A 12404-nucleotide genomic window follows, 5' to 3' on the forward strand; every position below is an offset into this window, starting at 1 on the left:
CCCGCGCCCGCGCCCTCGCCCGGCCCCGCTGAGCCGCCCGCCGCCCGCAGGCGCGTCCGCCGCGACCCGTGGATGGGGCGCCGCACCCGGGGCCGCCCCGCCGCCGCCGCCCGCCCGCAGCCACCGCCCGGAGCGCCGGAGGCCCCCAGCTGCCCGCGGCCGTCCGCCTCGCCCTCAGATGCCCCAATAGACTCTCTCCACACATAGATCATACAGAATGCCCCTAAATTATTCCTGATCTGTCGCGTTCCAACCGAGCTGCCGAGGAAAGCGCGGAGCCGCTCCCCTTAGCGCTCTTCTCCTTCTCGAAACTGCTGAGCAAGACCGTATGTGATTGTTAGATTATACGTATATATATAACATATTTATATATATATATTTTTACTTGGAGCGATGCTTATTCTTCTACATCCATAGATGCTTGAGAAGCCGCGTTTCTTTTTCTCATTCATGTGCATTTTTCCTTTGGAAAAAAGAAAGCGCCTATTTACTAACCAAAGACTTGATTTGGGGGCCCCCCCGCTCAGCTTTGATCCCCTCCTGGAAATAAGCCCCGTTGAATTTCTGTCAGTGTTTTAAGGTATTTTTTAAGTGTTTTTTTTTTCTTTCTTCTTTTCTCAGACCAGAATTCCAAATCAGAACTCTTTTGGGGTGATAAACTGCGATCTTTTGAGCTAGCTATAAATAAGACGTTGCAGACAGACAGACAGACACGTCGGGTTAAATAATTTTTAAAAGGTGTGGCACATCAGGTTGCTAGCGGTTGGTTGTCTGGGGATTTTTCTTTTCTTTTTTCATTTCATTTTTTTGTTGTTTTAATCGAGAGCTTCTGATCCTAAAAATAATAAATGGGGGATTACGGGTTTGGAGTGCTCGTGCAAAGCAATACTGGAAACAAGTCTGCTTTTCCAGTGAGATTCCACCCCCATCTCCAGCCTCCACACCACCACCAAAATGCCACCCCCAGTCCTGCTGCTTTCATCAATAATAACACAGCTGCCAATGGCACCAGTGCAGGGTCGGCTTGGCTCTTTCCTGCCCCTGCTACCCATAACATTCAGGATGAGATCTTGGGGTCCGACAAAGCCAAAAGCCAGCCCCCCGAGCAGCCAGACCCTTTAGAAAAGCAGCCTCTCTCGCCTAGCCCAGGTCAAGAAGCTGGCATCTTGCCCGAAACCGAGAAGGCAAAAGCTGAAGAGAATCCGGGGGACAATTCCTCAGAAAATGGCAACGGAAAGGAGAAGATCAGGATCGAGTCCCCCGTGCTGACCGGGTTTGACTACCAAGAAGCCACCGGGCTGGGCACTTCTACACAGCCTTTGACATCGACTGCTTCGTCTCTGACAGGCTTCAGCAACTGGTCTGCGGCCATCGCGCCTTCTTCCTCAACCATCATCAACGAAGACGCCAGTTTCTTCCACCAGGGAGGGGTCCCCACAGCTTCGGCGAATAATGGTGCTCTGCTGTTCCAAAATTTCCCCCATCACGTCAGCCCCGGCTTTGGAGGCAGCTTCTCCCCCCAGATCGGGCCTCTGTCTCAGCACCACCCTCATCACCCCCATTTCCAGCACCATCACAGCCAGCATCAACAGCAGAGGAGGTCCCCTGCCAGCCCCCACCCCCCACCTTTCACGCACAGAAACGCTGCTTTTAACCAGCTGCCGCATTTGGCCAATAATCTCAACAAGCCCCCCTCACCCTGGAGCAGCTACCAGAGCCCCTCTCCGACTCCGTCTTCCTCCTGGAGCCCTGGAGGGGGTGGCTACGGGGGCTGGGGAGGGTCCCAAGGCCGAGATCACCGCCGAGGGCTGAATGGAGGGATCACGCCTCTCAACTCCATCTCTCCCTTGAAGAAGAATTTTGCAAGCAATCATATTCAGCTCCAGAAATATGCCCGCCCCAGCTCTGCCTTTGCTCCAAAATCCTGGATGGAAGAGAGTTTGAACAGGGCTGACAACATTTTTCCTTTTCCGGTAAGATGATGTTCTGTTAATAGATCAAGGTGAAAACCTTGTGTGTGTGTGTGTGTGTGTGTGTGTGTGTGCTGTTACTAGATCAAGATGAAAACCGTGTGTGTGCGTGTGTGTGTGTGTGTGTGTGTGTGTGTGTGTGTGCGTGCGTGCGTGCGTGTTAATAGAGATCAAGGTGTGTGTGTGCGTGCGTGTTAATAGATCAAGGTGTGTGTGTGTGTGCGTTCGTGTTAATAGATCAAGGTGTGTGTGTGTGAAAACCGTGTGTGTGTGTTCGTGTTAATAGATCAAGGTGAAAACTGTGTGTGTGTGTGTGTGTGTGTGTGTGTGTATGTATGTGTGTACAGTGTGTGTGTGTCTTCCTATCTGAGTTCCTCTTTAAAAACCAATTTATTCCCAGGCTTTATTTGATCAGGAAAGGAGTGTGATTTGGGAATCAAATAAGCCATTTCTTTGATACTTTTCTCTGGGTCATTGCTCAGTAGATAAAACCATATGAGTTGGCATAATTATGAAGACCTGTTGACTAGTGATGTCATAATTATTAGCTGTAACACCTTCCTTGTCTGACCCAAGATTCAAGGTTAGTTCTGCCTCTACCCCTCCCATAATTCCCCCCCCCCATTAATATCAGCTGAAATAAAGATTAAAATGGTGTTACTAGGTGAGCCTTTTCTGCCCATCTGTGATCACTCCAAACTTCATTTCTTCCTCTGCTGTCTGGCAATGATTCAGGGAAAATAGCTTTGGAATTAACATCTTTTCACTGGTTACAAGGCCCACCAGGAACTTCTCTGATCTTTGCTAATACCCCAGATTCACAATGCCCCCCCCCCCATGCCTTGTGAAAGGATCCGGGGTCACTTATGGGTGCAGGCCTCTAAGTCTGTTGGTCTCTGAGGCGCTGTTTTATGTTTTATACCTTTCTGCTTTTTGTTTATTTGCCACCTTCACACTTGGTAAGGAACTGGTCCTAAAAATATATCCAGGCCCAGATCACTGGGGCTTTGGTGCCCCTGGAATAATCTGACCTACACAGTATTTGATGTTTGTGAATTCATGAGCAGCCAGCCTGGCTGAGAAATAGGATAAAAGGAACGTCCTAGTTAATTGAACACCAGCTGCCCTTCAATTGGGACACTCTCAGAGGACCTACTGGATATACGGATGGATTAGGAAATGTATAGGGGATAAACTAACATTGAATCAGTCTTTTTTCTAACTATGCCGTAGGTCATATCTGTCCTTGTGCCCATTTGACTTGTGAGAATGTGGAATCTCAGAAAGGTACAACAGCTTGCCCCAGAGCACACAGCTGACAAAACTCTAGCAGAGAAAAACAAGGATGCAGACTCTATCTGGTTTTCCTGTACCTACCAGTTACATGCGCTTAGGATACAGAGTACTTTGTGCAAGGGTGAAAACAGATTTCAAAATAGTTGCAGTGTTCCCAGATATGATGCCAGACTAGGCAGAATGATGTGTTGTAATGAATAATTTGTCTAGCAGGAGGGGGAAGTATGCTAAGAGAACCTAAGTCTTGTCAAGGAATTAAATATCCTTCCCAAAGGATTCAGGTACAATGGTTAAGCAATATATCTCGTTACTGGGCTAACCTAAGTTTTAGGTCTTTCTAGGTAAGTTTTTTGACCTTGATATCTAAGAGCTTTGCTTGAGGTTTTTCCACTCCATTTTAATGCTGGTAACCAGTAAGTGGGTAAGACATTAGCAAGTCATAAAGTCTATTATTAAAAAGTTACCTGAATAATCCTTTGCACATACATTTCAAGGAGATTGAGCATCTGGGGTTACTTTTATGAATAGATTCAAAGGTTGCTCCTTTAAAAAAATTATTTACTGGAGTATGCTAGTCCTTTTACCTGGCTGAGGTTTTGACTAAGAATTAAATGCACACTCATTTCTGCAAGGCACTGACAGAATGAATTATGGTAACTTCATGATTTACTTTCCTCTGTCCATTTGCTGATTTTTGGATGAAGTTTTGCTTGGAAAATAATACAAAATTCAAGAGGCAAAAAAGGACTACACACCGTGTTTCCTGCACATTATTGATATTTTCGTGGGGTCACTGGACTATTTTAGCATAAAAACATCTAGCTCAGCTGGTTTAGGAAATACTAATGTAGACAAAGATTGATGCTAGGTGATATTATTAGAAATGAACTCCTCCTCTAGAATTGCTCTGAGGTAGACACGGAATGGCAGAGTCTGAGTTGGTATACCTAGGTTCTTGTGCTGCAGAATTAGAAAGTTGTTGATTTCAGGACCCTGCCATTTTTAGGAAAGTGTGTTTTGTGTGTGTATATGTATGTATGTATGCATGTGCTCACACATTTGTGCATGCTCACATACTGGAGGGAGGAGCAAGGGGGAGGAAGTCTTGGGGATAAAAGCAGCATATCAGGATGATTGGAAAGTCAATAAAAAGGCACAATCTTTATGACCAGAACGTTTAATTAGGTGCTGAAAAACAATTAGAAGTTCGTCCTTAATGTACACAAATGAAGCTTTCTTTATGCTTTCTGATTTTTTTCCTTTGTCTTTTGGGTCACACCTGGCAGTGCTCAGGGGTTACTCCTGGCTCTGCGCTCAGAAATCTCTCCTGGCAGGCTCATGGGACCTATGGGATGCTGGGATTCAAACCACCAGTACTTATGCAAGTACTGGGTCTGTTGCATGCAAGGCAAATGCTCTACTGCAGTGCTATTTCTCCGGCCCCTGATTTTTATTTGTAAAGCAGATCTTTTTGACCCCTCAAAATACTGTCTGGAATGTGATATGAATTTGATTTATTTAATTTTTTTTATTTATATAAATTTTATTTATAAAATTTTTGAATAAACCAGAGTCTGTTTGGCCAGAAGCCAGGAGATCTAACTCTGATCATCAGATTCTTGAGACTTTTCATTTCATTAGAAATTTTCTCAGAGTGAAGGTGACTTAGATAATTCCTGATTCCTCCTAAAGCAGGCTCTGGAATCTAAATGGCTCTCTTGGTAAGCCATACTCTTTATTTATTTATTTGTTTGTTTGTTTGTTTGTTGGGTTTTGGGTCACACCTGGCAGTGCTCAGGGGTTACTTCTGGCTCTACGTTTAGAAATCGCTCCTGTCAGGCTCAAAGGACCATATGGGATGCAGGGATTTGAACCACCGAACTTCTGCATGCAAGGCAAACGCCTTACCTTCATGATACTTTCCAGCGCTATTTATCTATTTTAATTAAAAATTTTTTTGATCACGGGCCCAGAGAGATAGCACAGTGGCATTTGCCTTGCAAGCAGCCGATTCAGGACCAAAGGTGGTTGGTTCGAATCCCGGTGTCCCATATGGTCCCCCGTGCCTGCCAGGAGCTATTTCTGAGCAGACAGCCAGGAGTAACTCCTGAGCACTGCCGGGTATGGTCCCAAAACCAAAAAATAAAAAAATAAAAAATAAATTTTTTTGATCACACTTGGCAGTGTTCAGGGGTTACTCCTGGCTCTGAGTGTAGACTCAGAAGTCACTCCTGGCAGGCTCCAGGGACCATATGGGATGCCGGGAACTGGAGTCTGTCCAGGGTTGACCTTATGCAAGGCAAATGCCCTACTGCTCTGCTATTGCTCTGGCCCCCATTTTTCTTTCTGTTTTGGTTTTGGGCTACACCTAGCAGCGCTCCTGGTTCTACGCTCAGGAGTCACTCCTGGTAGGCTCTGGGGACTATATGGGATACCGGAGATCGAACCTGGTCACCCTGGGTCAGCTGTGTGCAAGGCAAACGCCCTACTACTTTGCTATTGCTTTGGTCCCACAATCCTTTTTTTAAACACTGCTAGTTGACCAGTCTGGCCTACCTGAAGCCAGGTTACTTTTTAAGGAAGAAATTTTTGGGGCCAGAGTGATAATTCAGCAGGTAAGATGCTTGCCTTGCATGCATTTGATCTAGCTTCAGTCCTCGGCATTCCATACGGTCCCTTAAACCACTAGTTGTGATCCCTGCGTGAAAAGCCAGGAGTAACCCCTGAACACTGTGGCAAAAAAAAGAAAAGAAAAAAAAAAGAAAAAGAAAAACCAAAAAAAAAAACAAAAAACCTAAAAATAAATAAAACAACAAGAACTGAATTTGGGGCTAGTTCCGCTAGAGGAATAGCACAGTGGTTAGGATGTTGCCTTGCATGCAGCCAACCTGGGTTCAATCCTGTCATCCCAGATATCTCCCCCAGCCTACCAGGAGTAACCCTGGAATATTATCAGGTGTGGCTGCACCCTTCCCCCCCCCCAAAATAAAACATTTTGTAGTTGTTGATAAAACACTTAACCTGGATATATGCTAATACAGTAATGATAGTCCAAAGTTAGATGTTATATTGGAAGGAAGTAATCGATCTAAAATGTCCTAGACGATACTAATTTTACTTTAAATAATCTTTTTTGGTTATTGTTTAGGGGCCACACACCATGGTGCTCAGGGCTTACTCAGACTCCAGAACAAAAACTATCAGAAACCTTTCAGTATATGAATCATTTGCCAGACCTAACGGCATTCATAGATACGAAAGAATAGCCCTTGGGCCTTTGATATTGAGTGTGTTGCAATAATGCATTCCCTCATTTAATTCTTCCAGCTGCCCTCCAAGGAGGTGAAAAGGATTCTAGTGGTGGTGAAGATTTAGCCAGTCCACCAGTGCCTCTTCACATAAAACAGGTTTCTCAAGAGGGAGAGCTTAGAGGGAATAGAAAATGTGACATTGAATACTTGATTTATGATGACCAAAAGCCCAATTATAGACAAAGTCTTAAAAATGAGAAATAAAGGGCCAGAGATATAGTACAACAGGTAAGGCAGTTGCCTTGCATATGCCTGACATGATTGTATCCCCAGATCCCCTCTGAGCCAGTAGGCTCTAAACATTGTTGGGTGTGCCCTCCACCAAAATTGTGAAAAATAATAGAATTGATTGGCCCACTTTAAGATAATAGTTATCTGAGGCCAGGGCAATTATAGAGTTGGTAAGGTGTTTGTCTTGCATGCAGCCAACAAAGGTTATATCCCCAGTACCACATACGTCTTGTTTGGTCAGAGCCAGGGATAAGCACTGTTGGGTATGCACCCCTCTAATAAATATTATCATTTATATTATAATGATATAATATTCATAGAACTATAACAGTATACTAGTTTTTCATATTAAGGGTACAGATAATCTTCCAGTTAATATTGTCTTTCTGGTACCTCCTACCTTTTGCATGTAGGCTGTGTTCCTTTGGAGAATTTCTTACCTCTCACCTGGTCAATGTCATTGTTTCCACTTGCAAAGGAAGAAATCAGGACCATGGTTAGGTAACTGGAGGTTCACTTTGACCCCTTACATTTTATGGGGGCTTATTGGGTAGAGCAGTCTCCTCATCCTGCCAGGCACATCCTGGAATTCCCATGTCCAAACTAAATAATAGACCAGAGATCCTGCCAATAATCATTTTGAATAGAGCACTTCCTTGGAGTGGTGCCTGGATCTTCTGACCTTACAAGAAAGAAAAGGAGAATTGGCTGAGTCTCAGTGTTGCCTATATCCTTTAGCTTCAGCTCAGGGAAACCTACCCCTGCCACCATGCCTAGCCTTCATTAACTTAAAACCAGGAAGTAGGAGGGGGGAAAAGAAAGAGGACGGAATCTTTGTGCCCCCAAAAGAGATTTGGCAAAATAAGTGGTAGGTTAGGACTGGCTGATATTTTTATGGCATCACCTTGGATTTCTTGGGTTCACTTAACCGGGTGGATATTTCATGGCATTTTATGTGGTTGTTTGCTTGTTTATTTTGGGGGTCACACTGCCGGTGCTCAGAGGTTACTCCTGACTCTGTGCTCAGAAATCGCTCCTGGCAGGCACTGGGGACCAGATGGGATGCTGGGATTCGAACCACCGTTTATCCTGGATCAGTTGTATGCAAGGCACATGCCTTACTGCTGTGCTATCTCTCCAGCCTTCATGGCATTTTAAAGACGTCTCCCGGTTTATTGATCATGCATTCCAGATCGCATCTTTTATTTGTAAATGAACTGACAGAAAAAGTCATTGTGAATTGTTCAAGTGGCCTAAGTGCATCCTTGGCTTGTTACTCATTTCTTGCCATAACAGCCTTTCCCACTCCCACTGTATGCCTACAAGCAGTTGTTTGGGGGTATTTGTGTGTGTGTGTGTGTGTGTGTGTGTGTGTGTGTTACTTTGTATTTATGGAGAGCAGAAAGGAAGCTCAACTTCCACATTCATTTAACTGTTGGGCTGGCTGGGAATTGCCATATTGCAAAGTTTTGATGATATATGCCCACATCCCCAGTGTTCTCTCCTCTTTGGTAGCAGACCTCTTAGCTAGCTTTAATAGCGATTTTTTTGTTTGTTGGTTTGTTTTGTTTTGTGTGGAATTGAAAACTCACGTAGGGTACAATTTTTTTTTATTTCCTTATGCACAGCCTGGGAATATGATTTCTGAATTGTGCCAAGATCTTTCTGGAAAAACCTGTTTGACATAAGGCTCATGACTGTGGCAGTTGCTGATTACTACTGGAAAGATGCTTCTTAGCTCTTAACTTTTAGCTTTTGAACAATCATCCTCAATGACCTTCAAGAGAAGGAAATGGAAGTTTGAACACTGACCCAAGTCTCATTGCAATCTGCTCATCTAAATTGATTTTCCATTTCTTTTCTTTTCTTTTCTTTTCTTTTCTTTTCTTTTCTTTTCTTTTCTTTTCTTTTCTTTTCTTTTCTTTTCTTTTCTTTTCTTTTCTTTTCTTTTCTTTTCTCTTCCTTCCTTCCTTCCTTCCTTCCTTCCTTCCTTCCTTCCTTCCTTCCTTCCTTCCTTCCTTCCTTCCTTCCTTCCTTCCTTCCTTCCTTCCTTCCTTCCTTCCTTCCTTCCTTCCTTCCTTCCTTCCTTCCTTCCTTCCTTCCTTCCTTCCTTCCTTCCTTCCTTCCTTCCTTCCTTCCTTCCTTCCTTTCTTTCTTTCTTTCTGTTTTTGGGCCACACCTGGCAGCGCTCAGGGATTACTACACCTAGCTCTGTACTTAGATTAAGTTACTCCTGGCAGGAATGCCAGATATGGGATGCTGGGTATTGAACCTAGATTAACTGCACACAAGGCAAATACACTACCCACTGTTCTACCACTCTGGCCCATGAAGAACAATAGTCTTACTTTATCTTAACCATATATATGTATATACATATACATACATACACATATGTACATACATACATATATACATATACATACATACATACATATATATATATATATTGGTTTTTGGGCCACACCTGATAACGCTCAGGGGTACTCCTGGCTATGCGCTCAGAAGATGCTCCTGGCTTGGGGGACCATATGGGACACCGGGGGATCAAACCGCGCGGTCCGTCCAAGGCTAGTGCAGGCAAGGCAGGCACCTTACCTCTAGCGCCACTGCCCAGACCCTATACTTTATTTTGGGCCATACCTACTGGCACTCAGGATTATTTCTGGCTTTGCACTTCAGAAATTACTACTGGCAGTCTCAGGGTACCATGTAGAATGCCAGGGCGTGAACTCATGTCGGCCATGTGCAAAGCAAATGTCCTACCCGTTGTGCTATCACTCCAGCCCCTTAACCATATAATTTTAATGCTCAACCTCTCAGCCCTTTTATAGATCAGGCCACAGGGATCTTGCACTTTTCTTTAAGCCAAGAACCCATAGCATGAACATAAGTGTGGATTTTGCCTGAAACATTCTATTTTGTATTCTTGTTTGGGGGAATGGTATTCATAGAAAGTAGCTTTCTGACCATGATAAATGTATAGCAACCTCTTTTTTTTCATGCTTCCTTTTTTAACTTTAACTTCAGCATCGTTTCTCATCCCATTTTATATTATTGAAACAGCAGGTGTTCTACTTTTGGGTTTTGAGAAAATTCTTAGCAGCTAGAAAGAGCCTATTTTGAAGCAGATTCTGAAGGTGAAACTTGAAAGATAGTTGATGAGGCCAAACATAGAGTAGCATGAAGCCCAGGCTCTGGATCTAAACTGACCTGAATTTGCCTCTGAATTCTTAATTAGCTGAATGACCTTGATGAAGAACCAGTTCTTCTTCAAGATGGTAACACCTAACAATGGAAGGACTACCTCGATGTGCCCGGTATGTGGCCCTATAGGGAACACAATCTTGTTTTAATGAAAAATGTGACTCTAGGGCCAGACTGATGGTATAGTAGGTAGATCACTTGCTTCATACACAGCTGATCCAGGTTTTCTCTCTGGCATCCATGGTGGTCCCCTTAGCACTGCCAAAAGTAATTCCTGAGTGTAGAGCTAATGAATAAGCCCTCACCACCTTTGGGTGTGGCCCAAAGAAGCAAAACCAAATTAAATATTTCTGTTTCGGGGGTCTTTGTTTTGGTTTTGGTTCCAAACACTGGTGGTGCTAGGGGCTATTCTCTGCTCTGTATATAGGATGTTTTCTAACATCTAGAGATCAGATTCAGGACTCCAGCATGCAAAGCACGTGCTTCTGCCCTTTGAACCATTTCCCTGGCCCCAAATGTCACACTTTGGCCCTGGTGCTAGAGAGAGGGGCAGAAGGAATATTTATTTAATGGTCCATTACACACAGACAGTCGCATACCTCATCTCATTTCTCCTTATTTCATTTTGAGATGAAAAGGGGCACACCTGGCTGTGCTCAGGAGTCACTCTTGACAATGATTAGGGAACCCTGTGTGGTACCCAGGATTGAACCGGGATTGACCATTTGCAATACAAGCCTTAGCTCTGAATAATTTCACTGAGCCCTCCTCCTCTCATCCCCGCAATTATGTTGATGGAATCAATATTTTGAAATGCTGTAAGTTGATCTTGCATGGCTTGCGTATGGTGACTGGGCAGCAGGTCTGAAAAGAGATTATAAAGTGAGCCTGGACAAATAGTCAAAAAGGTGATGTTGTCTATTGATCTAAGAACTGACTAATCAAGTCCAGAATGCCAGTATATTTTTAGTACAGTTCTGTGGTGACAGGAAAAGGCTGAAGACTTTACAGTGCTCAACGTAGATGGGACTGATTTAGGGAAGAAAAACCGAAACAGTGGTTTTTCTCTTAGCTTTCTGGAGAGATCGGATTCATAAGTTGACAAGTGAGCAAATGGAGTTATTGATCCAATTAGAGGATGCATCGGAGACCTTCATTCATTTGTGATTGTTAATTGTTCTGTGAGGGTGCAATTGTTACCTCAAGATCAGTAAGAGCTTTTACCTTTCCTGAAAGACATGAGGAGGAGGTGCTGTTTAGAGATGAAATCTGATGAGAAAGGAGATGGAGGAGTAGTTGAGGATCAGACACAGGACAGTGGGGAGGTGCTTACCTTGCACATGTCTACTCAGGTTCCACCCCCAACACCTAATATAGTTCCTGGAGCCCTGCCAGGAGTGCTCCCTGAGCTCAGAGCTAGGTGTAAGTCCTGAACATCACTTGGTATGGTACAAACAAAGGAGATAGTGTGCCCCCAAAAGATGGATTTGGAGAGATAGAACAGTAAGTAGGGAACTTGTCTTCTTGTACATGGATAATCCAGATTTTATCTTCACTCTGCCAGGAATGATCCCTGAACATAGAGGCAAGAGTAAGCCCTAAGCACCCCTAGATGCAATCTGAAAATAAAACAAAAAATCCATTAAAAGAGAAGAAATAGGAGATACCACCAAGCTGCTTTTTTGCCATCATCAGATAATAGTGTCTTTGACTAGACCCTTGGATGGTTACTCTCTACATCCAGCTCTTTCTATAGTGGCACATTCCAGGCTCTCTTCACTGGACCACTATTCTGAATTTCTTCTTTAAAGTCAACTCCCACTTATGGTGTCACTTGGGGGTTAGAATTGTCATTTTTGGGGCCAGAGTGAAATCATAGCAGGTAGGGTGCTTGCCTTGCACATGGCTGACCCAACCTGGTCCAATTTCCAATATCCCATATGGTCCCTTGAGTCCACCAGGAGTGATTCCTGAGCATAGAGCCAGGAGTAACCCCTGAGGACTGCCAGGTATCCCCACCCCAATAAAAAAGAATCCTCATTTTAATTGGTGGTTGTGGCAACTAACACATGAAAGTATACATGGTCACTCAAGTGAGAGGTGCATTGCTGAGCCAGGAGGAAACTGTCATCCTCTTGTATGATAGGGGTGGTTTTGGTTGACCAGTGGTGCATCCCTTCATATGCTGTTTTGTCAGTGGCTGTGATGGGTGGAACTTCTCACTGTCCATTTAGCAGGGGTCATCAAACTTTTTAAACAGGGGGTCAGTTCACTGTCCCTCAGACCATTGGAGGATCTGACTATAGTAAAAACAAAACTTATGAACGGATTCTTATGCACACTGCATATATCTTATTTTGCAATGAAGAAACAAAACAGAATACAAAAC

General features: G+C 43.9%; 1 protein-coding gene across 4 annotated transcripts in view; it reads left to right on the top strand.

Annotated features, from left to right (window-relative positions):
• The first annotated feature begins 784 nt into the window (after positions 1 to 784).
• The window catches only part of CPEB4 (cytoplasmic polyadenylation element binding protein 4), a 60308-nt gene continuing 48688 nt past the window's right edge, over positions 785 to 12404 (top strand). For all 4 annotated transcript variants that reach the window (XM_049776047.1, XM_049776048.1, XM_049776049.1 and 1 more), the window contains exon 1: positions 785 to 1973. In XM_049776047.1, the coding sequence (XP_049632004.1) occupies positions 849 to 1973 (1125 nt within the window). In that variant the 5' untranslated portion in view covers positions 785 to 848. The remainder of the gene's footprint in view (positions 1974 to 12404) is intronic.

The sequence above is a fragment of the Suncus etruscus genome, chromosome 6, assembly GCF_024139225.1.
Source record: "Suncus etruscus isolate mSunEtr1 chromosome 6, mSunEtr1.pri.cur, whole genome shotgun sequence".
Classification (NCBI taxonomy): domain Eukaryota; kingdom Metazoa; phylum Chordata; class Mammalia; order Eulipotyphla; family Soricidae; genus Suncus; species Suncus etruscus.